General features: G+C 41.6%; 1 protein-coding gene across 3 annotated transcripts in view; it reads left to right on the forward strand.

Annotated features, from left to right (window-relative positions):
* Positions 1-2,517: 2,517 nt before the first annotated feature.
* The window catches only part of FZD6 (frizzled class receptor 6), a 35,348-nt gene continuing 11,210 nt past the window's right edge, over positions 2,518-26,655 (forward strand). Inside the window, exons 1-5 of one of the 3 annotated variants that reach the window (XM_070748168.1) lie at positions 2,518-2,671; positions 4,302-4,643; positions 15,502-15,698; positions 21,425-22,442; positions 23,735-23,883. In XM_070748168.1, coding sequence (XP_070604269.1) covers positions 4,380-4,643; positions 15,502-15,698; positions 21,425-22,442; positions 23,735-23,883 — 1,628 coding nt within the window. In that variant the 5' untranslated portion in view covers positions 2,518-2,671; positions 4,302-4,379. Of the gene's footprint in view, positions 2,672-3,638; positions 3,957-4,301; positions 4,644-15,501; positions 15,699-21,424; positions 22,443-23,734; positions 23,884-26,655 lie in introns of those variants that run through there. The other 2 variants (XM_070748167.1, XM_070748169.1) reach the window with 2 other exon arrangements.

Consider the following 26,655-nt stretch of genomic DNA (forward strand, 5'->3'; position numbering starts at 1 on the left):
AGCTGCTCCTACCCAGTCACATGACCATTAAGCCACACCCTCAAAATAAGCCACACCCACAATGTGGCAGTAAAAATTTGGGCTGCCCATTACTGTACGTCACCCTGAGTCTGTCAGGAGAGGGGCGGCTTATTCATTTGAAAAATAAATGAATAAAATAATAATAATAATAATAATAATAATAATAATAATAATACAAGACATGACAACACTACCAATTTTTAAGACATGGTTTAACACAGTGAAGGACTACCGTTGTCAGTGCTACTGGTTTCCTCCCAGTAGCGGGCGCAGGTGCCCATTTTACCTTTAGGAAGAGGCCAGTGCTTGCTTGCTCTTCGCCCTCCTTTCTCTGACCATCCCTCAAGAAGGGGGCCAGCAGCAGCCTTTTCTTTCTGCCTTGCCGATAAGATGGCATGCGGTACAGGGAGCAGGCTGAGCGGGGAGAACTCGGAGCTGCCGCTGTGGCTGCTGGAGCTCTAGGCCGCCTAGTTAGCACATTTCATTCCCGAAATCTCATGCACTGCAACACTTCCACACTATTCACTGAGTGCCCGGCAGAGGCGGCACTTATGGGCCAGGCCAGCAACACCAAAACATCATCTTGATTAAGCTGGCCTCACCCCATTGGGGCCCAGATTGGAGAGTTGGGGGGGAGCAAAATGTTTACGGTACTTCTTCCTAAGTGGGGGGAGGCATCACAGAAAATAATTGAGAAGCACAGCCCTAAGTAAAGGAAAATTACCTCGCCGGGATAAAAGCTCCGAATTTTGAGAAAAGCTCTCACAACAAAATACCTTCCTCCGCCAGACTTGATATCTTCAATTACACAACTTACATCATCTTCGTTCTCCATCGTCTTTGTTCTGGCTTAACTATAGTTCATAAAACCATATGCCAAAAGGTCCTACCTGTTAGCAACTACTTCACCTTCAACCGCAACAACACACAAGCATGAAATCAATTTAAACTAAATGTCAACCACTCCAAACTAGACTGCAAAAAATACGACTTCAGTAACGAACGCCGGGAATGCACTACCCTCTGGGGTTTCTACTCCTAACCCAAAATCTTTATCCTTAGACTGTCTACAATTGACCTCTCCCCCTTTCTAAGAGGTCTGTAAGGAGCGTGCATAATAAGTGCACCATTGTGCCTACCATCCCTATCCTACCGTTCTACTGTTTTCTATCATGACTTTTTATCATCACTTATCTAATGTTTTATTTGTACAAACTACCATCCTATAATTGTTTGACAAATACCAGTACATAAATAAATTGAAGTCTTCCTCCTCCTCACCTTTCTAAACTTTTCCCACCGGAGGAAAATTTTACATTTCTTACTTATTACTGTATTTGTTTGTTTGTTTGTCTAGTACAGTGTTTCCCAACCTTGGCAACTTGAAGATATCTGGACTTCAACTCCCAGAATTCCCCAGCCAGAGAATGCTGGCTGGGGAATTCTGGGAGTTGAAGTCCAAATATCTCCAAGTTGCCAAGGTTGGGAAACACTGGTCTAGTACATAACATAGGTATGTGAAGATACTGTATATTCATGCATGAATAATATATAACATAATAATATATACATGAATAAAAGATTAGAAAAACCATTAGAAATACAGTACTGTAATATCAGAGAGGGGCGGCATACAAATCTAATAAATTATTATTATTATTATTATTATTATTATTATTATTATCATCATCACCATATGCTAGATTTCGTATTTCATCACCAGTCGGGTGCTTCCCAAGCACCTAGGACTGCGTGATGTAGCGGTGAATTATGTTTGCTGATCCCAGTAAAGCGGCCTTTTGCAATTGACAGATGGAGATTTTGACAATTCCGATGGTTTTCAAATGTCCACTGAGATCCTTTGGCATTGCGGCCAGCGTGCCAAGTACCACTGGGACCACTTTCACTGGCTTATGCCAGAGTCGTTGCAGCTTGATTATTATTATTATCATCATTATTATTATAATTCATATACATGTTGTTAGTAAAACATAGAGACAATAGGACAGGAGACGAAAGGCACGCTGGTGCACTTATGCATGCCCCTTACTGACCTCTTAGGAATCTGGAGAGGTCAACAGTGGACAGTTACTCTAAGAGTAAAATTTTGGGGATTATGAGATGACACTACAGAATCTGGTAGTGAGTTCTATGCTTCGACCACTCGATTACTAAAGTCGTACTTGGAGCACTTTACATCAAGCTTGATGTAAAGCCACAACACACTTTTAAAAGCAAAGGGTAAAAAAATGTTAACTTCGGAATCCCTCCCTCCCCCGCCATCCCAACAAAGCAGGTTCATCTTTCCAGCCACGCGCGCACAGGATTCCCATGTGGGGAGAGAAAGGAACGCGCGTTTGGAACGGCCCGGGGAAAAAGGAAGCCAGGAGGAGATTCAGGTGAGGGGTGGGGAGAGGTGTGTCCACGCGCCCCCTCCCCCTTCCGCCTCCCGGTTTTCAAATATCGCGCGAACTGGCGAATTCTCCTCGTTTCCTTTCGGCAGGGGGCGGAAAAAAACAACAAAAAAACAACCACACCACACTAAAAGTCACATCCGACCGGCGAAGGGAGCGGGGCGGCGTGCGCCATGTCCTCCCCCCCCACCGAGGCCGGCCAGGTGCGGCGCTCGCTCCCTCCCGGACCGGCGCAGGTGAGGTGGGGCGCGCGGGCTTTCGCCTCCCGCTGCGGCTCAGCGCGCGCGCGCGGCCCGTTTTTTGGCGCAGCCTTGTCCGGGACGGCGCTGGCACTTTTTTCCTCTCTCCCGGGAGGGCGGAAAGGGGGGCGTCGGAAGACGGGGGAATCTCTCTCACACACACAAAGAAGGGAAGGCAGGAGCTCGAGTTGACTGGCTCGGGCTCCGCATGTTTCCCCCCCCCTCCCGCGACAGGAACCCCACGGGGGGAAGCTTTCCCAAAACGCTCGTCTTTTTGCGCCCGGGTTTATAAAGTCTTCCTCGCTCTCCTCTATTGCTCGGGTTTCAAGCCGCGGGGCGTTTTGGGGCTCTCTCTCTCTCTCTCCGGATTGTTGAGGGGGGGAAGAGGGGGTCGCAGCTCGCAGGTGTTTGGAAAACTCGCCCCGCCTTTTTTTTGTTCCCCCCCCCCGCCTTTAGACTGTGGGGAAGGGCAAACCGGGGCCGTTCGTTGGTCGAACGAGGCAATGTCTAGATCCCGCCATGTGTGAATATGAGGGCACATACTGTATGTTGATTAGAATGTTTAATGAAATGTTTTTATGCAGCTTTTTTTAATTAAAAAATGCCTTTGACTTGTTGGAGACCCTTGGGAGTTAGGCTGCATATAAGTAGGATGGATGGATAGATAAGATAGATAGATAGATAGATAGATAGAAAGATAGAAAAATAGAAAGATAGAAAGTAGACAGACAGACGGATAGAGAGGCAGATAGGTAGACAGACACAGAATTAAACAAAATTAAATTAAATATTAAATTAAATTAATCGCTACGCATTGGCGGCTCCCGCCGTGCGCGCTTGGAAGAGTTGGCCGCTTGGGGACTTTTATTCTTTGTAGGCTCCGAAGTGTGAGTGGGTGTGGGTGTCTGATAAGGGGCGTGAAAAGCTGGTAAGACCTTAAAGAGTCGCAGGTGGCCTCGAGTGCGGCAGGGAAGCGAGCAACGGCCTCCCCGAGTCTGGTTTTTATTGGGAGTTTTCCTTTAGAGTTTATCTCTCCTTTTTTACGCGCGGCTCTTTGCGCGCATGGGAATGCTTGCAGCGAGGAGGTGTCGTTTTGGGTAGCAACAGTTTTGTTTATTCAATCCCGGGCCGCCGGCTGTACGACAAAAAAGAGCGATCTGTTGCCATTTAGTTATGTCGCAAATCTAAATCGGCTGTTGGGAAGTCGCGAGTGATTTTACAACGGGTGGTCGCTTTTGATTTTAAAGTTTGCGTGGCGCTTCGCTACGAGCTTGGAGCCTGTGTGCGTAACTATTGGGAACGGAGAGTTTCTCCGCCTGGCTGCCTTTCTTTCTTAAACACTCGGGGAGTATCTCGCTGCATGCAGTGGAATGCCGTTGAGTAAACATGCAGTGGCTTGTGTTTGGGGGTTTTTTGTGTGTGTGCGCTAGTAACTGGTTTTTAGCTGAGCTCCCTCGTTGAAGAAGAGAGTAAATCCGGGATTCTTTTGTTTGGCCTAAAATAGAAGGAAGCTGCTGCTTTGCCTTTCTAAATTTGTGCGATTTTCGTTTCTGTTTAATTGTTTGCAAGATTCCTGACGCTGTTAAAAAAGCGACCATTGATTCACTTTCTTTTGGTTGCTTTGCAGTTTGGGGAGAAAATGTGATCTTTTAAAAAGCACACCGCTGGTGCAAATATGAAGAGACACAACAAATGCAATCTCTGAATGTCAATATTCTGCCCGAGAGAGGAAGCAGGACTCTCCCCCCAAAACCAAATCCTTATGGTGAAGCTCAAATTTTTTGGGAAGATGGGGGTCCTCGTTTTCCTTCTGATCTGGAGTTTAATCTTAAACTTGACCTATGGGCACAGTTTGTTCACGTGTGAGCCCATTATTATCCCAAGATGTTCCGGAATGACTTACAACATGACATTTTTTCCTAATATGATGGGACATTATGATCAGGACACTGCAGCTTCCCACTTGAAGGTGAGTTTTGTCCTTGTCCTTATTTGTAAGCAGTTTTCCTGTAATGCAGATACCTTTTGCAGTACAAAAATGTAAGATTATTAATTCTTATCCTGCCTTTATAACTCAAGGTGGTAAGCATACATAATAAATTTACTTTCTCCCTCCTGTTTTCCCCACAATAACAACCCTATGAGGTGGGCTGGACTGACACAGAGTGAATAGCCAAAGGTCACCTAGTTGGCTTTCATGGCTAAGGTAGGATTGGAACTCATTGTCTGTCTCCTGATTTCTAGGCCCGCACCTTAATCATTCAACCATACTGGCTCTTAATTTATTATTTTAGAAACCTTACTTACTGGTAATTCAAGAAACAGTTTAAAGTACCCATTATGTGCGTCAAGTTAATGCAGTGAAAACATATGAGGCTTTCCCTATGATGTTCCCTTTGCAATCTGCTTCTAAACATATACAGTGTTCCCTTGATTTCCGCGGGGGATGCGTTCCGAGACCGCCCGCGAAAGTCGAATTTCCGCGAAGTAGAGATGCGGAAGTAAATACACCATTTTTGGCTATGAATAGTATTACAAGCCATCCCTTAACACTTTAAACCCCTAAATTACCATTTCCCATTCCCTTAACAACCATTTACTCACCATTATTACTGGTACTCACCATTGAATAAGACACTTAGTGATCCTGATATTTATAAACATAATTATTTATTAACAATAATTATTTTTTTTGTTATTTATTTGCAAAAATTATTAGTTTAGTGATGATATATGGTGGGAAAAACCGTGGTATAGGGAAAAAACGTGAAGTTTTTTTAAATTAATTTTTTTAAAAAACCCGTGGTATAGGCTATTCGCGAAGTTCGAACCCGTGAAAATCGAGGGAACACTGTACACAGATTTTTTTCTATATCTTGTCAGTTTGACTCAGTTCCACTTTCAATGTTTTTATTGTGTTAAGACAGGGTGTCCAGCAAACCTGGAAATCAGGAAAATGTCAGGGAAATTGGCGGTTTGGGAAATATCAGGGAGTTATCAGGGAATTTGTGAAAAAAAAATGGAATAAATCAAGGGAAAAAAACCAAACTATTAAAATGTTTAAAAGTCAGGGAAAAATCATGTTAAAAAAAAAAAAGGAACGCGCTTCCTGGCAGAGTCAAGCAAAAATGAGCATAACTGTGGCAACAACTTGTTTCCTCAGCTGCTGATAGTTCTCCACGGTTTAGCCGTTTGGTATGACGTAATCTACGACCGCACCTTAGCTAGATCGCAAGTTACAGGGAAATGTCAGGGAAATATTGGGGAATTTCAAAATGCTTTTCCCCCGGACACCCTGTAGGAGCAAGAGCTGTTAATTGAGTTTTCCAGTCTTACTTTTTCAAGATATGGAAACATAAATGCCTGCATTTGGTTTCTTGGGTATGGGACGGAGCCTTTAGTATTTCAGGCTGTGCAAATTGTGATCCGTTAGACCAGGGGTGTGAAACTCAAGACCCGGGGCTGGATCTGCCTGCAGGATGCTTAGATCTGGCTCATAGGACTGTCCTGGAAACCACAAAGGACTGGGTCACAGTGCCTCTGCTAGCGAAAATGGAGCTCTGGTGGCCGTTATGAGCTCCGGTTTCTCTGACAGAGGGTTGCAGGAGACCGTCGCAGCCGAAAACTGAGAGTGTTTGGGCCACCACAGGCACCCCTGACACAAGGGATGTCGAGCCAGCCACACACACCGTGCCCCCCCAAAGGCAAACACAACCCCGATGCAGCCCTCAATGAAATTGAGTTTGATAACCCCTACATTACACTACTGGCTTTGGACCAGACTACCTCCGGAACCACCTGCTACCGCACGAATCCCAGCGACCGATAAGGTCCCACAGAGTTGGCCTTCTCCAGGTCCCATCGACTAAACAATGTCGTTTGGTGGGCCCCAGGGGAAGAGCCTTCTCTGTGGCGGCCCCGGCCCTCTGGAACCAACTCCCCCTGGAGATTATAATTGCCCCCACCCTCCCTGTCTTTCGTAAACTACTCAAGACTCATTTATACCGCCAGGCATGGGGGAGTTGAGATATTCCTTCCCCCTAGGCCATTACAAGTTATGCATGGTATGTCTGTGTGTATGTTTGGTTTTATAATAAGGGTTTTTAGTTGTTTTATTATTGGATTGTCACATGCTGTTTTTATCATTGTTGTTAGCCGCCCCAAGTCTACGGAGAGGGGCGGCATACAAATCCAATAAATTATTATTATTATTATTATTATTATTATTATTATTATTGTTGTTGTTGTAAAATATTCTGCATTTTTCTTTTGAAGAGTGTTGGGAAGATACAGCTGGTGATGAGAAAGGCAGTATTTAGGTTGCCAACTGGTATATTATAATTATGATCATTATGATATTGAAAGATCTGCCCTGTTGCCTATTACGTTTTATACACAGGTCAAGGTGTTGATTTAGCCTTAATGGTTCAGAGTCTACCTGTCTGGGGACTGACTTGTTATGAGTTAGCTCTGCATAAAAGGATTGTGTTAAGCATCCATTGAGAGAAGCGTGATTGTCAGCTGGATTAGGCATTCCCCTGGGTAATGCTTTCATTTCAAAATTGACAGCTATTCTTTCATTTGGCTTCTTTGAAAGTATAATTTTTAAAATTATTGATACATCTAAAGTTTTCATATGTAAACTGCATCTTATTTTTCTACCTAATTATAGTATATGAGCTAATTTTTCTTACATTTTCTTTTTCTTAAATGTCAATTCCATGAGTTTAAAAATCAATTAAATATAAAATATTTTAATGTTTTAAAAATCAAAATAATAATTCTTATCAATCTAGAGATAGGTTTTCACCTGAAATAGTTTCAAAAACAGCTATTTATGTATCCTGCGTGAATCTATGTTTAATTTTCTGTATTGGCTTCTCAACTGAGGTATTTTAATCATCAGACTGAAAGCTTCTTGGTTTTTATAGCAAGTAGTCTCTTATGGGATATCCTTGGGCCTTCAAGCATCTGCCTGCATAAAAACTAATTGCTATCTATAAAGGTCTAGATGTGGATTGCAGTTGATGTTTCCTTCTGCTGTATATTCAAATCTGGTAGAAATATGTCCGATGCATTTAAATCATCTGCCCATTAATAATGGCCATCTACTAAATATACTATGCTGTATACTAAATATGTATACAGTGGTAAGAACTCCTCTACTTACAAACTTTTCTAGATAAGAACCGGGTGTTCAAGATTTTTTTGCCTCTTCTCAAGAACCATTTTCCACTTACAAACCCGAGCCTCCAAAACTGTAACCGGAAAAGGCAGGGAGAAGCCTCTGTGGGGCCTCTCTAGGAATCTCGTGGGAGGAAACAGGACTGGAAAAGGTGGAGAGAAGCCTCCATGGGGCCTCTCTAGGAATCTTCTGGGAGGAAACAGGTCTGGAAAAGTCAGGGAGAAGCCTCCACGGGGCCTCTCTAGGACTCTCCTGGGAAGAAACAGGGCCTCCACCCTCCCGATGGTTTCCCCAATCGCACATATTATTTGCCTTTGCATTGATTCCTATGGGAAAAAATTGCTTCTTCTTACAAACTTTTCTACTTAAGAACCTGGTCATGGGACGAAATAAGTTTGTAAGTAGAGGTACCACTATATTTGGATGTAAGGGAGAGTTTTGCAGAAGAACATCATGCTGGCAATTGAAGGTGGACACAGGATACTAATACATGCCTTTATTATCAATTAAAATTATTTGAATAATTGTTTCAATCTAATTATAAAAAAGCCATGTACACATGCACAAAAATAAATAGCATTTGAGCACTCATTTTATACCTTGTATGGTAATTGAGGCAAGTCAACACATGTAGAAACAAAGATGAAAGATTTAAGCATTGAGCATGCTTTTTAAAGCTGCAATTTTAAGTACAATTATACAGGAGTAAGTCCAATTGAAGTCTTCTAAGGAAGACTTTAATCAGCAAAATGGGCTGCCCTTAAGGTACCTCCTGGGTTAAGGATTAATGTAGGCATTGCATGAAAAATTCCATCTCCCATTCCCCAACTTAGGCTGCTTTTTACAACTGGGAAGATTTTAAGAACCAAAATTGGCATTTTAAATAGGTCGGGGCAGGGAACTAGATTCAGTTTAGGTGTTGAAGCCACACCAGTAGTGGGTTCTAAAACCTGTTACTACCGGTTCGCATGCGCAGAACTGTCCCAGACAGATGGGTGGAGCCTCCCGTCGCTATCAGTTCACACAACTATTTATTTATTTATTTATTTTATTGATTGATTGATTTTTGTCCATCACACAATGAGGGTTATAGTGGGTATACGTATAGTAAATACATAATGGAGGTTATAGAGGATATATCATAGAAAAATATATCTAAGAAAGAATAGAAGAGGAGATATAGCAATAAAATATATCAATGAAAGAATAGAAGAAATATAGAAATAGAAGAAAGGTATAGGAGATGTTGGAGAGCAATAAGACAGGGGATGGAAGGCACTCTAGTGCACTTATGCACGCCCCTTACTGACCTCTTAGGAATCTGGAAAGGTCAGTCGTGGATAATCTAAGAGTAAAGTGTTGGGGGAGCAACCCACACCTGTGGGAATTTGGTCAGTGAGTGGAATGGGAGGAAGAGACTAATAATATCTAGGTCCTCAGCAGTCTGGATTCAGGCCCGGCTACAGCACGGAAACTGCTTTGGTCGCATTGATGGATGATCTCTGGCAGGCCCAGGGCTTGTCCTCTGTCCTGGTGCTTCTTGACCTCTCAGCGGCTTTCGATACCATCGACCATGGTATCCTTCTGCACCGACTAGAGGGGTTGGGAGTGGGAGGCACTGTTCTTCAGTGGTTCTCCTCATACCTCTCTGGTCGGTCGCAGTTGGTGTTAGTAGGGGATCAGAGGTCGACCTCTAGGTCTCTCCCTTGTGGGGTGCCTCAGGGATCGGTCCTCTCCCCCCTGCTATTTAATATCTATATGAAACCGCTAGGTGAGATCATCCAAGGGCATGGGGTGAGGTATCATCAATACGCCGATGATACCCAGTTATACATCTCCACCCCATGTCCAGCCAACGAAGCAGTGGAAGTGATGGGCCGGTGCCTGGAGGATGTTAGGGCCTGGATGAGTGTCAACAAGCTCAAACTCAACCCAGACAAGACGGAGTGGCTGTGGATCTTATCTCCCAAGGACAACTCCATCTGTCCATCCATTACCCTGGGGGGAGAATCACTGGCTCCCTCAGAGAAGGTTCGCAACTTGGGCGTCCTCCTCGATCCACAGCTCACATTAGAGAAACATCTTTCAGCTGTGGCGAGGGGGACGTTTGCCCAGGTTCGCCTTGTGCACCAGTTGCGACCCTACTTGGACCGGGAGTCACTGCTCACGGTCACTCATGCCCTCATCACCTCGAGGCTTGACTACTGTAACGCTCTCTACATGGGGCTACCTTTGAAAAATGTTCGGAAACTTCAGATCGTGCAGAATGCAGCTGCGAGAGCAATCATGGGCTTTCCCAAATATGCCCATGTTACACCAACACTCCGCAGTCTGCATTGGTTGCCGATCAGTTTCCGGTCACAATTCAAAGTGTTGGTTATGACCTATAAAGCCCTTCATGGCACCGGACCAGATTACCTCAGGGACCGCCTTCTGCTGCACGAATCCCAGCGACCAGTTAGGTCCCACAGAGTGGATCTTCTCCGGGTCCCGTCAACTAAGCAATGTCGCCTGGCGGGACCCAGGGGAAGAGCCTTCTCTGTGGCGGCCCCGACTCTCTGGAACCAACTCCCCCCAGAGATTAGAACTGCCCCCACCCTCCTTGCCTTTCGTAAACAACTTAAAACCCACCTCTGCCGCCAGGCATGGGGGAATTGAGATCCTCTTTCCCCCTAGGCCTTTACAATTCTATGCATGGTATGTATGTATGTATGTATGTTTGCTTTTTATATTAATTGATTTTTAATCATCAATACCAAATTACTATTGTACACTGTTTTATTGTCGCTGTTAGCCGCCCCGAGTCTCTGGAGAGGGGGGGCATACAAATCCCATAAATAAATAAACAAACAAATAATTATTTTTATTTATTTATTTATTTACTTATTTATTTATTAATTAGATTTGTATCCCGCCCCTCTCCAAAGACTCGGGGCGGCTCACAACAATAATAACAGTATACAATGTAACAAATCTAATATTAAGAATTATCTAAAACCCCACATTTAAAAATCATACAACACAACACAAACATACCATACATAAACTATGTATATATATATATATATAGTTATATATAATAATAATAATAATAATAATAATAATAATAATTATTATTATTATTATTATTATTATTTATTAGATTTGCATGCCGCCCCTTTCCGGAGACTCGGAGTGCCTCACAACAATAACAAAAACAAAAGTGACAAAAGAGCTGTGTCTTTTGAGGGATTGTTTTACACAGCTGGGGAGAGGAACACACTGAATATTTGATACCATGTTTCCCTGAAAATAAAACCCTGTCTTATATTTTTCTGAAAAAAGTGCTTGGCCGTATTGCCATGTACTCAAAAGCCCGAATGGGCTTATTATCAGGGGGTGTCTTACTTTGTGGGAAACTACTGAAAGAGTAGTAGATGCTTGGAACAAACTTCCAGCAGACGTGGTTGGTAAATCCGCAGTAACTGAATTTAAACATGCCTTGGATAAACATATCCATCCTAAGATAAAATACAAGAAATAGTATAAGGGCAGACTAGATGGACCATGAGGTCTTTTTCTGCCGTCAATCTTCTATGTTTCTAAACAGGGTAGGTAGGTCCTGGGAGCTACTGATTGGCCGTTGTAAAGACTGGCTGATTCCTTCTTATGGAATTAAGCTGGATAAATTCATGCAGCAGTGGCTGAGCTAACAGAGCTAGCAAGAATTTACTTGAAGCATTGGAAGTCCTTGTAAGTTTAGAGTTGGTATTTGAATAACATGAAGAGGCCAGAGAAAGGAATGAGAAATACAAGCCTCTTTATAACTGATAACAGAAAGAAGAATGACGAAAAAGCGAAAATGTTATTGTAACATCCATGCTTCATGCAACTTTATCTTCTTGCTCTGAAAACAACTAGGGTTGTGTTACAGCAAATGAAGAAAAATACCCTTGAAGGAACCATTTTCAGTTGATGAGAAATTATGAGAATTTATCGTTTCTCAGTTGATGAGAAATTATGATAATTTATTATTTCAAAGAAAGGAGACACTAGAACTGAGGCATGGTATAGAACTGAGGCATGGTATAGAACTGAAGCTTGGTATAGAAACAACTCTCCATAAAGAAGAGCGGGTGAGAATAACAACCAGACACAAGATAATAGAGGGCTTTCTGTAATGCTCAAACTCTTAACAGCTTTCCAACCTTGAAACAGTCTCTGGGTGTTTTAAGGAAAAAGATGGTGCAGACAAGAGATGTTAAAAATAATGCAATTATGCAGTATAAGAAGATGAGAGTATTCACTGTTAGGCGCTATTGAAACAAGGGTATATAGGCAGATCCATCAATTCATGAAGCAAGATGTCTTCTAGGAACAAGTGTGTAACAGAACAAGTTATTGCCCAATAACAAGTGATTCAACTGATGTACTTTTCTTGTCTATGGAAGAGATTTAAAAAGAAAAGACTCCTATAGACAAATGATTGACAGTGCAAATCAGTCAGATTTGGTTTCTTGTATCATGGTCTGATTTATCTAGCATTAACTGCTAATATGAGTTGTGTTGTACCTCACAAAAACTGGTAAAATGGGCAAGCTTCTTTAGGCAAGTTTCAATGTGAATCAGGTAGAAAATAGAAGTGAATCTTTTAAACCAGATTTTACAAATCTTTTCAGACCATTGAACTTGTAAATTTCTTGAAAAAAAATCCCCGGACTCTGATGAAGAGATCTAACAATCTAATTTGTGTGCAGTGTGTGTATGTTTATATACACTACGTATGTATGTATACATGTATGTATGTATGTATGTATGAATGTATATATTGCCCTTAGCTTCTCATGAATCACTTGAATTTTGCAGAATACAGTTTGAAAATCTGTTGAGCCACTGAAAAAAGCTGAACACTTAAGACCTTTATTATCAAGGCATTAACATATGGAAAATCAACAAAAACATTTTAAGATGTTAATTTAGAAGGGAAAATAGTTTTAATAGGCGAAAGGGAAACTCTCATGACTGATAGATAACTCAAACAACATTTGAATACCGTAATACTTTTTGTTTCAGTTGGAGTCCATTTGATGTAGTGTTTAAGGCACCAGGTAAGAAAGCTGGAGAGCGAGAGTTTTGTTCCACCTTAGGCACAAAGCCAATTGGGTGACTTTGGGCCAATCCCTTTCTTTAATCCTAGAAAGGAGGCAATGGTAAACAATGTCTAAAATCCTAGATAGGACTTCATCAAAGACACTTGAAGTGTACACACAAACACACAAAAAGAACAGAAGCAGCTAAATGGAAAAGAGGAAGGCAATTGTACCATATGTGTAGAAGACCTTTGGAAAACAAATTGCTTCTGTTTCTATGCTTACAATATCAAGAGTGGATTTGAGTTAAGGAAGGCCACTGTGGAAGGCCTATATTTATCATCACACAAGTTCCTGAACATTTAAACTATTGAACATTTAAATTATTGTATTGCTGCTTTCCCAATTATACTGGGGAACAATTTGTAACACAATTTCTGTTGAGTTTGATTTTTGAGCTTTTATATAGTTAAATTAGGCATGCTGGTTTCAAAACTGTAGTTAGCTGTCTTCTACCACGTCACGTTTTTTCTCTACACTCTGTGAGAATTATGGGGTTGCAACATGAGCATCAAATTGTAGTTTTTACATAGCTATCTTGCTAACTTCCCAGAAAATCTTGGTGCAGTCAGTGACTAACAGGGTGAGCAATTCCACCAAGATTTGAAGGTCATGGAGGCACGGGATCAAGGATGTACATATGATGGCTGACTATTGTTGGAGCATCAAGTGAAAATGTCCTCAGATTAAACACTCCAGAAAAAGCTATAAGCGAACATTTTTACCTTAATATGTATAATTACCCTTCGATAAAAAAAACAACTATTTGTATGAACACGATTTAACTTGCAGTAACTATTGTAGCCTTGGATGAATAAATTTATTCTTTGTAAACAGTATATTGGTACGTTTTTACTTTCCTTTATATGCACAATTTGTATGACTTTTGAGGGTATCCTGCAGCTTAAAAAGTTGACATGATAGATGAAAACTGTGGTTATTTTTGGATCCAGAGGCCAAATGTTAGTTGAAAACAAGTCACAGATTTAAGACAACGAAATTGCTGTTCCCCATCTGTGTGCACCTATGCTTTCTCCCTAAATTGCTAACATGTTAAGTTTTTTGTACATATTTGACATGAATATAATAGTTATATAAAATGTTTAATTCAGTATACTGTAGCTGCTAATGCATGTTGTGTATAGCATGGCATAATTTGTGTATCCTGTCTTAGAGCATTCTCAGTCTTTCTTTCTCAACAATTCAAGTTGTATTTGTTTTCCTACACGGGCTTTTGGGGGGGGGGGGGGGTGTTTATCAGGAAATGTGGTTTATTGTGCAATAGAATGTTTTCATTTGGCCCATACAATGGATACCCAAATTAAAGGAAAATGCTATTTTCTTGGTGGCCTTTGAATACAATGAACAAAATAACATTAATTAGATAAACATCTATCCTGATGTTTTAGAAAAAGTCACCTGTTGCAAGATGAAGAGGTCAAAACTGTGGCATATTAAGCATTGGAACTAAGTATATTTAATTAACACATGTTCAGTGTGATTATACAAGAGAATCGACTTTAAATATACAGTTTATAAGCTTTGCCGTAGAAACCTGGACTATAATTAATGGGGCCAATTAATATGCCTCATCTTCGAGTGCAGGTGGATATGAAAACATCTGCCTGCTCTTTCTTGCTCTCAATCCCCCATGGGGCATTTGATGGATGGAGTCAATCTGTGCGTACAATCTATGTGTTAAAAGGTGAGGAGATTATTACCTTGCCTAACCCCTGCAGCACAACATTTTCAGTCTCTGATTGCGCTGCCCCCCCTTATAATTTTAATTTTGGTTCATAATAAAACCTGTTTGGTACACTTCAACTGTTGCTAGTAATCTCAGTGAAATCATGTTGCTGGAATATTTTTCTTGTCAGAAATGGAAGTTTCAGAAGAAGTTAATTGAGAGGTGAAAACCCATTCTGTGGGGGCTTTTTATGAAAACAACTGTGATGGGATTTTTTGGGGGTATCAGTCTTACTAAAATATTATAAAATGTTAGAAGTCATTATACTGTAGTCTTAAAGCTGGTAGTCTTTCAGAAAAGGAAAGGGAAAAAAGGAAAGGGAAAAAATAATAATAATTTATTAGATTTGTATGCCGCCCCTCTCCGAAGACTCGGGGCGGCTCACAACAACGATAAAAAACAATATTATACTGGCACAAATCTAATATTAAAAAAACTAAAAACCCTATCATAATTAAAAACCAAACAGCACATACATACCAAACATAAATTATAATAAGCCTGGGGGAAAGGTATCTCAAATCCCCCATGCCTGGCGGTATAGGTGGGTCTTAAGTAGTTTACGGAAGACAAGGAGGGTGGGAGCAGTTCTAATCTCCGGGGGGAGTTGATTCCAGAGGACCGGGGCCGCCACAGAGAAGGCTCTTCCCCTGGGGCCTGCCAGACGACATTGTTTAGGGAAAAAAGATTAAAGCCACTCTTCCTTCTCAATTTGTTCTGAATTTTCTTTGTACGCTAATCCACGTCTCATTTTCTTCTCCCAAAGCTCTTTCTCCCTCTACTGAATCTTCAGTGCTCTCCAGATGTCCACGCATTTCTGTGTAAAGCCTTTGTGCCTGCTTGCTTTGAACAAACACGCGTTGTACAGCCTTGCCGGAGCCTTTGTGCAAGAGTGTATGAGGACTGTAAAAAGATGATAGACATGTTCGAAATTGGATGGCCTAAGGAACTTGAATGTAGCAGGTAAGGTGCTTTCCATTGCCCCCACCCGCCCTTTTATTTCTGTTAATTGAATTCATACTCTGCGTCAACCTCATGATTCAGCAATGCACAAGAAATGAAAAAGAAAAAACCAACCCTAGTAGAATTCAAACACAAACAATTTAAAAAGAATAAAAGTTAACCACTATTTCTACTAGAATTGACTTAGGTTTTAGATCCATCTGAATATCCCTTCATATTGCAGATATATGGCTCTCTGTTTTTGCATCCAGCTGAAACTGCATCAAATAGCACAGGTCTACCAAAAAATATAATTTCTAATCATTGCAGTTGCCCTTGTACTTTTCCAGAGCATGATACCATGGTCTTTGGAGGAGGAAGGATGCCAATGCAATGCAGGAAATATACTGGTGACATTAAAAAGCCAGTAACACAGGTGTACAAAAAATATTTTTTGTAATCATCGCCGTCGACCTTGTACTTTGCGGAATCATTTTTTGTTCTGATTTCAAAAATGTATATAGTTTTTCTGTAGCAGGTATAGTTTCCATGGAGCAACATCATTATTATAAGGAATAGGAAATATACTGGCGACATTAAGAAACCAGTAATTACCACATACAGTGAAAATGTATAAATAATGTAATAACAAAAGTGTTCTATGTGATAGAGCAAAACTAAGTATATTTTTGGAATCAGCGCATCAAACGCCATAAAACAAACATACAGTGGCAAGGTTCGACAAACCCAGGCGCCTGGTCGCCAGTGGCGCCTAGAAAATGTTGTCTGGCGCCTCAGCGTTTCCCAACCGGTGTTCCGCGGCGGTGTTCTTCAGCTGGGCGGGGCGCTGCCGGTACTCCCGCTCGCAGCTGTCTCCTGCTTGATGCCGCGCTCCTGCTGAGCCCCAAAGAAAGAAGGCAGGAAGAAGGAGAGCTCCATTCTTCGCACCTTTTTCCCGCCTTCTTTCTTTGGGGCCCAGCAGGCCAGCGCCGAAAACCGCGGCATCGAGCAGGAGGCGGGGGACAGCTGCGAGCGGAAGCCCCAGGACGGAAGTACCGGCAGCGCCCCGCCCAGCTGGAGCTCCTCTTTCGTCGACGGCAAGTGTCCGATGGGAGCGGGGGGGGGGGGGCGTCGGGGGAGATGGCGGCGGCGAGAGGGATCGCTCGCTCGCTCTCTCTCAGCTGACTGCAAGTGGGAGCCCTGACGGTGGCGGTTGGACGTTCTGCTGGACGTCGTACATGCTGGCGCTGCGTGCCTGGCATATACGGTGTCCAGCACCACGTCCAGCTGCCGCCGTCAGGGCTCCCGCTTGCAGTCAGCTGAGAGAGAGAGAGAAAGAGAGACATATAAGAGGCAGAGAAAGAGAGAAAGAGAGACATAGCAAGAGAGGCAGAGAAAGAGAGACAGAGCAAGAAAGAGAGACAGCAAGAGAGGCAGAGAAAGAGAGATAGAGAAAGAAATAGAAAGAGAGACATAGCAAGAGAGGCAGAGAGAGAAAAAGAAAGAGAGACATAGCAAGAGAAAAAGAGAGACTTAGCAAGAGAGGCACAGAGAGAGAGAGAAAGAGAAAGAAAGAGAGACATAGCAAGAGAGACAGAGAGAGAAAGAGAGATAGCAAGAGAGGCAAAGAGAAAGAAAGAGACATATAGCAAGACAGTGAAAGAGAGAGAGAGAGCAAGAGAAAGAGAAAAAAGCAAGAAAGAGATAGCAAGAGAGACAGAGAGAGAGCAAGGGAGAGAGAAAGACATAGAGGAAGGGAAGGAGGGAGAGAGAAAGAGAGCAAAAAAGAGAGGAAGAAAGAAAGAGGGATGGAGAGAGAGAATGAAGGGAAGGAAGGAAAAGAGAGAAAGAGGGAGAAATAGAGCGAAAGGGAGAAAGAGAGAGGGTTTTTTTGTCCAAACTTTTCTTTAGCCCGCCCCCCCCCCCCCTTTCAGTGTTCCCCAGGATTTTGAAAATACGAATAATGTGCCGCGGCTCAAAAAAGGTTGGGAAACACTGGTTTATAACGTTTGTAATGTTTTTTTTGTTAAATTAAAAACCAAGTTTGCTTAAAAAAAATTCTGGCTCCTAAATTTTTTGGCTGGCTCCTAGATTCTGAACAACTTTGTCGACCCCTGTACAGTGGTATCTCTACTTAAGAACTTAACTCGTTCCGTGACCAGGTTCTTAAGTAGAAAAGTTTGTAAGTACACTGTAGAAACAATTTTTCCCATAGGAACCAATGTAAAAGCAAATAATGCATACAAACTCATTAGGAAAGAAAGAAAAGCTTGGGATTTGGGTGGGTGGAGGAAGAGGTTTATTCCCTCTCCAAGCGCCCGCAGAAAGGAAAATGCTTTCTTCGCTCCGGACTGCCAAAGCCTCCTTAAGTGCCACCAAAAGGCTCCTCTGGCAGCCCAGAAAAGCCCAAAATGGCCGGGATTAAAGGGGGAATGGCAGGAAACAGGCCAGGCCTTCATGCCGCTCTCAAATTTCCTGGGAATTTTTTCCGGGCTCAGGTTCTTAAGTAGAAAATGGTTCTTAAGAAGAGGCAAAAAAATCTTGAACACCCGGTTCTTATTTAGAAAAGTTCTTAAGTAGAGGCGTTCTTAAGTAGAGGTACCACTGTATTACCTTTGCTGATGATTTTTTTTCTGTTGACCAGTGTAATTGTTCCATTATGAATACCATTTATGTGATATCTTGTATCCCAAACTATCTCCATAGTCCCTCACTTTTAGGGAAATAATTTTATGAATTGGGTACCTGTGTGTGTTATCATTAAATTAGCATTCAGCTTTCTTCCCAAAATTCATGTCCTCTTTCAGGAAACTCTCAACACATAGTGAAAAATATGATTAAATTAAATTAATCATAATTAAATTAAAATAAGAGCTATCAAGTTTTAGTTTTGCAGGCCTTGAGATTTACTCTTTGACTTGGATGTTCATTTTGTTGCTCAGTTATCATTGATGTTTCATTGTTGCCTAACAGTTATTTTGTCCGAGGTAAAAATGCAACTCGGGTCCATTTAAACATTTTAGCTTTTTGAGCCATGATGATTGGGAATCCTGAAAATTGTAATTTAGCACAGTGATATTATATTTCCATTGTAGATGGAGCATTTCAATTGAGATTTTCTTTAGAGACCAATTGTTAGGCATTTTGAAGGGCTCTTGCTCTCTACCATATAGGGCAAAAATGTTATGCTTGGGACTATTTTTGATTCCACTTTTTATTTATAACAATTGATGACTAGAACAATCTGCCGGAAAAATCTGGCCACTTTTTCTTAACTAAAGATTCAGTCTTAGCTATTCAGGCTTGGAAAACCTTGTATTAACTATAGCAGTTCTCCACTTGGATTTACTCTAAATACTGTAATATGAATTCTTCAACTAGTGTTGAGTGCTCTAAATCAGCGTTTCCCAACCGGTGTGCCGCGAAGCACCTAGGGAAGCTCCAGCTGGGCGGGGCGCTGCCGGTGCGTCCGACCTCCCGGCTCCTGCCCGATGCCGCGGTTTCTGGCGCTTTCCTGCTGGGCCCCAAAGAAGGAAGGCAGGAAGAAGGAGAGGTTCATTCTTCGTGCCTTTTTCCCGCCTCCCTTCTTTGGGGCCCAGCAGGAGAGCGCCAGAAACTGCGGCATCGGGCAGGAGCCGGGAAGTCGGAGGCACCGGCAGCGCCCCGCCCAGCTGGAGCTTCCCTGGCGTCGGCGGCAAGTGTCCTTTGGGGCCCGGCGGGAGGGCACTGGCGGTGGGAGCGGGGGGTGGTGGCAGCTGCAGCGGCGCAGCCAGTCGCGGGGAGATGGCGGTGGGAGTGGGGGGGGTTGGTGGCTGCAGCGGCCGCAGGCAGTCGCGGGAGGTGGCAGTTATGGGGAGATGGCAGCGGCCGCAGGCAGTCGCGGGGAGAGCTCCAGGGTGGAGGCACCGACGGTGGCAGTTGGAAGTGCTGCTGGATGCCGTACATGCTGGCGCTGCGGGCCTGGCATATACGCCGTCCAGCAGCACATCCAGCTGCCGCCATCAGGGCTCCCGCTTGCAGTCAGCTGAGAGAGAGAGAGAGAAAGAAAGAAAGAGAGACATATAAGAGAGGCAGAGAGAGAGAGAGAAAGAAAGAGAGACATAGCAAGAGAGAAAGAGAGACATAGCAAGAGAGGCAGAGAGAGAGAGAAAGAGAGAGAGAGAAAGAAAGAGAGAGAAAGAAAGAGAGATAGCAAGAGAGGCAAAGAGAAAGAAAAAGACATATAGCAAGAGACAGTGAAAGAGAGAGAGAGCAAGAAAGAGAGAAAAAAGCAAGAAAGAGATAGCAAGAGAGAGAGAGAGAGAGCAAGGGAGAGAGAAAGACATAGAGGAAGGGAAGTAGGGAGAGAGAAAGAGAGCAAAAAAGAGAGGAAGAAAGAAAGAAAGGGATGGAGAGAGAGAAAGAAGGGAAGGAAGGAAAAGAGAGAAAGAGGGAGAAATAGAGCGAAAGGGAGGAAGAGAGAGGGGTTTTTTGTCCAAACTTTTCTTTAGCCCCCGCCCCGCCCCCCCTTCAATGTTCCCCAGGATTTTGAAAATATGAATAATGTGCCGCGGCTCAAAAAAGGTTGGGAAACACTGCTCTAAATAACTGTTTAACAGAACCTAGGAAGTTTCTATTTATGCCCGGGAACTTTCTCTCTATTAGCACATAAGTCCTTTTAAAAAGCCTTAAATAATCTGTAAAGTGGGAAAGTTATTCCCAGCAGTCTGGATTGACTTTTAGCAACTTTTGTATTTGAGGCACAAGAGGCACATTATTGCTTCAGTGTACCAGGGATTGTGTTCTCTCATAATGACTTTTTGTGGATTCTTGCCTATTAATCATGTTTTGTTTCTGTTTAAATTGTATGTATATGTAGATTACAATTTTCTGTAAACTAGCTTGCTTTCCCTTACCTAAAAGATTGCATAAAAATAATGAAGTGTGCGTATATTTACAAAACATTTAAGTTGAACATTTACAATAAAAGTTTTAACATCATGTTAAATTATTTAACCTTATAAAGATTTACAAATGAAATATAGATAGAGTATGCTTACAAACTTACCTCTCATGTTTTGAGTTTTACGTGTGTGTTTAGAGCAGTGTTTCTCAATTGTTTTCTATTACGCCCCCCCCCCCCCCTAGGAAGAAGTAAACATTTTGCACACACCCCAACTCTCCGCTAGGACAATTGTTTGCAATATTTGGCATATTTATGCTGGAAAAACTCAAGTGGCTTATCAGTGTGATTGGGTTGTGATGTGTTTAAGTTATGCCTTAATTTATTTGGCTTCATGCTGGCTGTTGCCAACATTTTTAGACACAGTAAACATACCGATATTTCCTCGTCTCCCACTGCAGTTGCTGTGAAGCCAAGCGCTACATACGCTTTGTCATATTTCCTGGTCTTAGCTTTTGGGAGATTTATGTTTGATTCATTATCTCCGTCTCTCTCCTCCTTTGTTTTCATTCCTGTTAAATATTTTCCCATGGTGTCTCTTAAGGGTTTGTGATCTGCACTTTGTATCTCCTGCTCAGTGCTATGTGCTATTGTTTGGTGCAAAAAACCCCTACTCCCTGCAGCAAAAAAAGCATGTTCCCCAGGGTCGCACCCCCCCCCCGGCATTGTTCCATGCCCCCCAAAGGGGGTCTACCCCATTATTTGAGAAACACTAGTTTAGAGGTAACAGGTGAATGGAATCCAGGATAGCCTGAGACTAGTTCTACAGTACCATAACCAATTTTCTCCTCTTTTCACTTTCTAGATTGGATGACTGCGATGAAACTGCTGCTGTCACTGCTTCTTTTACTACAAAAACCCAGGACACCTGGAAGATCCCAGGGCAGCCCAAAAGGGACTATGGATTTTGGTGTCCACGTCATTTGCAGACATCCAGTGGACAGGGCTATATGTTTTTGGGCATTGAGCAGTGCGCACCCCCTTGCCCCAACATGTACTTCAACAACCACGAGCTAGAAGTTGCCAAAAGCTTTATTGGCATTGTTTCAATTTTTTGCCTTTGTGCCACTCTGTTTACGTTCCTAACATTTTTGATAGATGTTAAAAGGTTCAGGTATCCAGAGAGGCCAATTATATACTACTCTGTTTGTTATAGTATAGTGTCTCTCGTTTACTTCCTCGGGTTTGTCCTAGGGAACAAAACGGCCTGTAATAAGAACGATGAAAAGCTACAGCTTAGTGAAACAGTCGTTCTTGGTTCTCAGAACAAAGGTTGCACCCTTGTCTTCATGGCTTTGTATTTTTTCACAATGGCCGGAACTGTCTGGTGGGTGATTCTCACAGTTACTTGGTTTCTTGCTGCTGGAAGAAAATGGAGTTGTGAAGCGATTGAACAAAAAGCCATGTGGTTCCACGCCATTGCCTGGGGCATGCCAGGGTTCCTCACAGTGATGCTCCTTGCCATGAACAAAGTGGAAGGTGACAACATTAGTGGCGTCTGTTTTGTTGGCCTCTACGACTTGGCGACGTCTCGATATTTCGTTCTCCTGCCTTTGTGCATTTGCGTCTTTGTCGGTTTATCTCTCCTTTTAGCGGGTATAATTTCTCTAAACCATGTGCGCCAAGTCATACAGAACGATGGCAGGAATCAAGAGAAGTTGAAAAAATTCATGATTCGAATCGGCGTCTTCAGCGGCTTATACCTTGTACCTCTAGCAATACTCGTGGGCTGTTACATCTATGAGCAGGTTTATAGGAAGATCTGGGAAACCACTTGGGTTTATGACCACTGTGATCAATTCCACATACCCTGTCCTTATCAGGTAAGGTTGAAATATTAGCACAGTTTATTTATTTATTTATTCAATTTGTTATGCCACCCTTCTTCTTAGACTCAGGGCAGCTTACAACATGTTAGCAATAGCACTTTTTAACAGAGCCAGCCTATTGCCCCCACAATCCGGGTCCTCATTTTACCCACCTCGGAAGGATGGAAGGCTGAGTCAGCCTTGAGCCGGTGATGAGATTTGAACTGCTGACCTGCAGATCTAGCAGTCATCTTTAGTAGTCTGCAGTACTGCACTCTACCCACTGCGCCACCTCGGCTCATGCGATTGAGTACGATATAATGCTTGAATACTAAGAATAGCATATCCGATTTTGGGATCAGGTTGTATGTTTTGATGCATGGATTAGTCCATAGGCAAGGAGAATACTGTCTTGAAAGAATACTTGATATTATCAGTACTTTTAGGAGACATGCAAAGTTTCTATAACTGTTAAATACAGTAGTAGAGGGTTATATAATTTCTTGTGTGAGGACCAAATTCATTGCATATATCATGAAGTGTATAGAATCCTTCAGAACAAGTTAAAGGCTTCATAACTAAGTCTTTAAATTGAAGATTGTAGAAGGACCACATTACTCATTTGAAATACAAAATTTATTACTGGAGCATAATCTTGTAGGCTTCAGATCTGATGTCTTCCTGTTACAGAAGATAATTTTTTTTAATTTTAAATTGTTTTGTGAATGGCATCTTCATAAAATAGTTAGCATCCTCAGTACACTGTGTTTCTGTGTACTGTGTACATAAACACAAACACACATACATAAACATTCTCAAACATTTAGGACAAAATCAATAATTTGCATAACAAACATCTTAATTAAATGGACATTTGAGGTTAATATGTACCCCTCTCCAATAAAGTCAAATGTTTACATTTAGAAACAAAAATAAGCAGGGTAAGTAATTGCAAGTTAAATATCTTTGATATCATTTGAGAGTGTCATTTCTGTGTTATAAAACCTTGAAGTACTAAAGCCATTTAATTTTTTTCCTACAAGGTAATCTCAGATTTTACCCTCTATGATATTACAAAGGCTGCTAGGGTTGTTATCTGAAATATGCAAAAAAAAAAAAATCCATCTTTTATTTGTACCATTGTAATTTCAAGAGATTCCGGTTTTCAGTGTGCAGAGTAGATATGATTAGTTTTTAGTCTTTCCACTATAAATCAGAAACGCCTATTTTTCATTTTGCCCTCTGAAATGTAATGCAGGAAGACCATTTTTCCATTGTGTTTTCAGTAAATGCTTATTGTTTTCCAGGTCAAAACATTAGCTAGGCCGGAAATAACTTTGTTTCTAATGAAGTACCTGATGACTTTAATTGTTGGCATCTCTCCAGTCTTCTGGATAGGAAGTAAAAAGACCTGTTCAGAATGGGCCAGTTTCTTCAACAGAAATCGCAAAAGAGAGTAAGATGTGTTTTTGTATTTTGCCATTTTTAACTTATAAATAAAAATACCTTAATACTATATGCTTGAATGTATTGTAAAACCTTAATACTTCCATACTTGGAAGATACATACTTCCAACTATATATCTTAGGATGCTTTGTGACTTTGTCCTTATACTGCAGGGATAAAGTGCTTTAAGGATATGAATACAATGTTCCCTCGATTTTCGCGGGGGATGCGTTCCGAGACCGCCCGCGAAAGTCGAATTTCCGCGAAGTAGAGATGCGGAAGTAAATACACTATTTTTGGCTATGAACAATATCATAAGCCTTCCCTTAACACTTTAAACCCCTAAATTACCATTTCCCATTCCCTTAGCAACCATTTAGATTATTACTCACCATGTTTATTTATTAAAGTTTATTTAAAAAAATGTTTTTTAAAGGCAGACAAAAGTTTGGCAATGACATATGACGTCATCGGGGGGGGGAAACCGTGGTATAGGGGGGGAAACCGCGAAGTATTTTTTAATTAATATTTTTGAAAAACCGTGGTATAGACGTTTCGCGAAGTTCGAACCTGCAAAAATCGAGGGAACACTGTACTATGATCTGGAGATAACAATTTTGTTTTACTAAAAACTGCATATGTAAATAATAGACATATGAGCACATTTAGATTTTAAGTGACAAAGTGTACCAGTTTTATGAACAGTCCAAGAATGAATATATTAAGAGCTCAAGATTTGTCAATTTGTCCAGATTCTAGCTTTGTTCACATGAATCAGAATAAGTTAGTAACATGTTTAACTTAATGTGTTGTAAACCCCAATCCCATAAGCTAATGTATTACATAGTGCATTTTCACTAAATTATAGTTTAGTAAGTATAGGCAAGCATGCTCTGAAAATACAGGAATTTGTAGGCAGCTATTAGTCCTCTGTTCAATCCAATAAATTACAAGCTGAATGGAGCTAAATAGCAGAGAAAGAAACAATTGATGGAATAGTTCCCAGAACAAAGCAAATAGTAGTTTCAGTGATACGGGCAGCTAAATAAATTTGATAAATGAATAAATAGGCTGAGAAACCAAGGATACAGATGTCGGCCTAGAGAAACAATTGAAGAAAAGGATATAAAATAGCAAGAAAAAATAAAACAGACTAAGAATATATACACACACTCCCCGCTGTCAGCTTCACCAAGTAGACCAGACGGGAAACATGACTAGGTGTGTTAATTGTACTTTATTGTAAATTTATATTAACAGAATCTTAGAGTGTAGTTCTCCCACTGTCTCTTTTACAACTGAGAAACTAGGCAAAATCCCTTCTGAACCTCTTGCTCCACCCACTGTCCAGTTGCGGGCTATGCTGACTGTTATCTGACCCTTCCCCAAGCAGATCTCTTCAACCTGTCTTTCATATATTATTGGCACAGTATCAGGAGAAGGTAGATTGTGAAACATAAAATATGATAAGTTCGATAGTTAGCAAAGCAAAAGGAAAAGACAAAGGATGTGTGATTGGTAGAGCAACATTTCCTAGCAACTATAGTGAGATTCAAGCTACAACCGAGGCTATTTCTCAGATCAGATGTGCATTTTACAAACTCCATTGATTTTAACAGGATAAGTATCTATAGCTCCATAGCTTTTCCCACCTGATTTCCTTCAGGTGTAAGCTGTCAGAGTTACCTCGTGGTGAAATAGGCGACAAAAAATTTAATACATAAACAATATATTAGACTAGTTTTGAGAAACATTGATCTTCCAAATATTTTTTTAAAAAATCTTTCTCTAGCCTTAGACATGACCAGTGGACAGGGATGATGGGCGGTAATAACATTTTTGGGGGGTGGGCAACATACACTCCACCATTTAGCTAGCTAATGGAATCATAAAGTTGAAAGGTCCATATTTGCCATCAAGTCCAATCCTCTATTTTGGGTGAAAATTTAAGGCACCTAGGACAGATGACTATAGTCACATTGAATACATGCAGTGAAGGGAAATCCCATCACCATTTTTATTTATTTATTTATTAGATTTGTATGCCGCCCCTCTCCGTAGACTCCGGGCGGCTAACAACAATAATGAAACAATATGTAACAAATCTAATATTTAAATTAATTTAAAAGACCCTTATTTAAGAAACCAAACATACACGCAGACATACCGTGCATAAATTTTATAGGCCTAGGGGGAAGGGAATATCTCAATTCCCCCATGCCTGATGACAGAGGGGGGTTTTAAGGAGCTTACGAAAGGCAAGGAGGGTGGGGGTAACTGTGGGGGGAGCTGGTTCCAGAGGGTCGGGGCCGCCACAGAGAAGGCTCTTCCCCTGGGTCCTGCCAAATGACATTGTTTAGTCGATGGGACCTGGAGAAGGCCAATTCTGTGGGACCTAACTGGTTGCTGGGATTTGTGTGGCAGAAGGCGGTCCTGGAGATATTCTGGTTCAATGCCATGAAGGGCTTTATAGGTAATTGGTAATTTCTTCTACTTTTAACTGTTCTCCCTTCCTACTACGAGATTATTCTTAATAACTATTTTTTGCTTCCCAACTTTGTTTTCCAACCTTTGGAATTGCTAAAGAACAGGTCTTAAACTTCTTTGTGACATAATTTTGGGTAGAGAATAGTCCTCGACTTACAATTGGAGCCTGCTGGTTGTGGTTATAAATCTTGAAGGTTATAAAGCAGGTCACGCAGATGACCTGATTTTACATCTTTTCCCCCCCTATCTCTCCAGTTTGGAATTAAAGTTAACCTTGTAATTATCCTCCTTGTT

The sequence above is a fragment of the Erythrolamprus reginae genome, chromosome 3, assembly GCF_031021105.1.
Source record: "Erythrolamprus reginae isolate rEryReg1 chromosome 3, rEryReg1.hap1, whole genome shotgun sequence".
Lineage (NCBI taxonomy): Eukaryota > Metazoa > Chordata > Lepidosauria > Squamata > Dipsadidae > Erythrolamprus > Erythrolamprus reginae.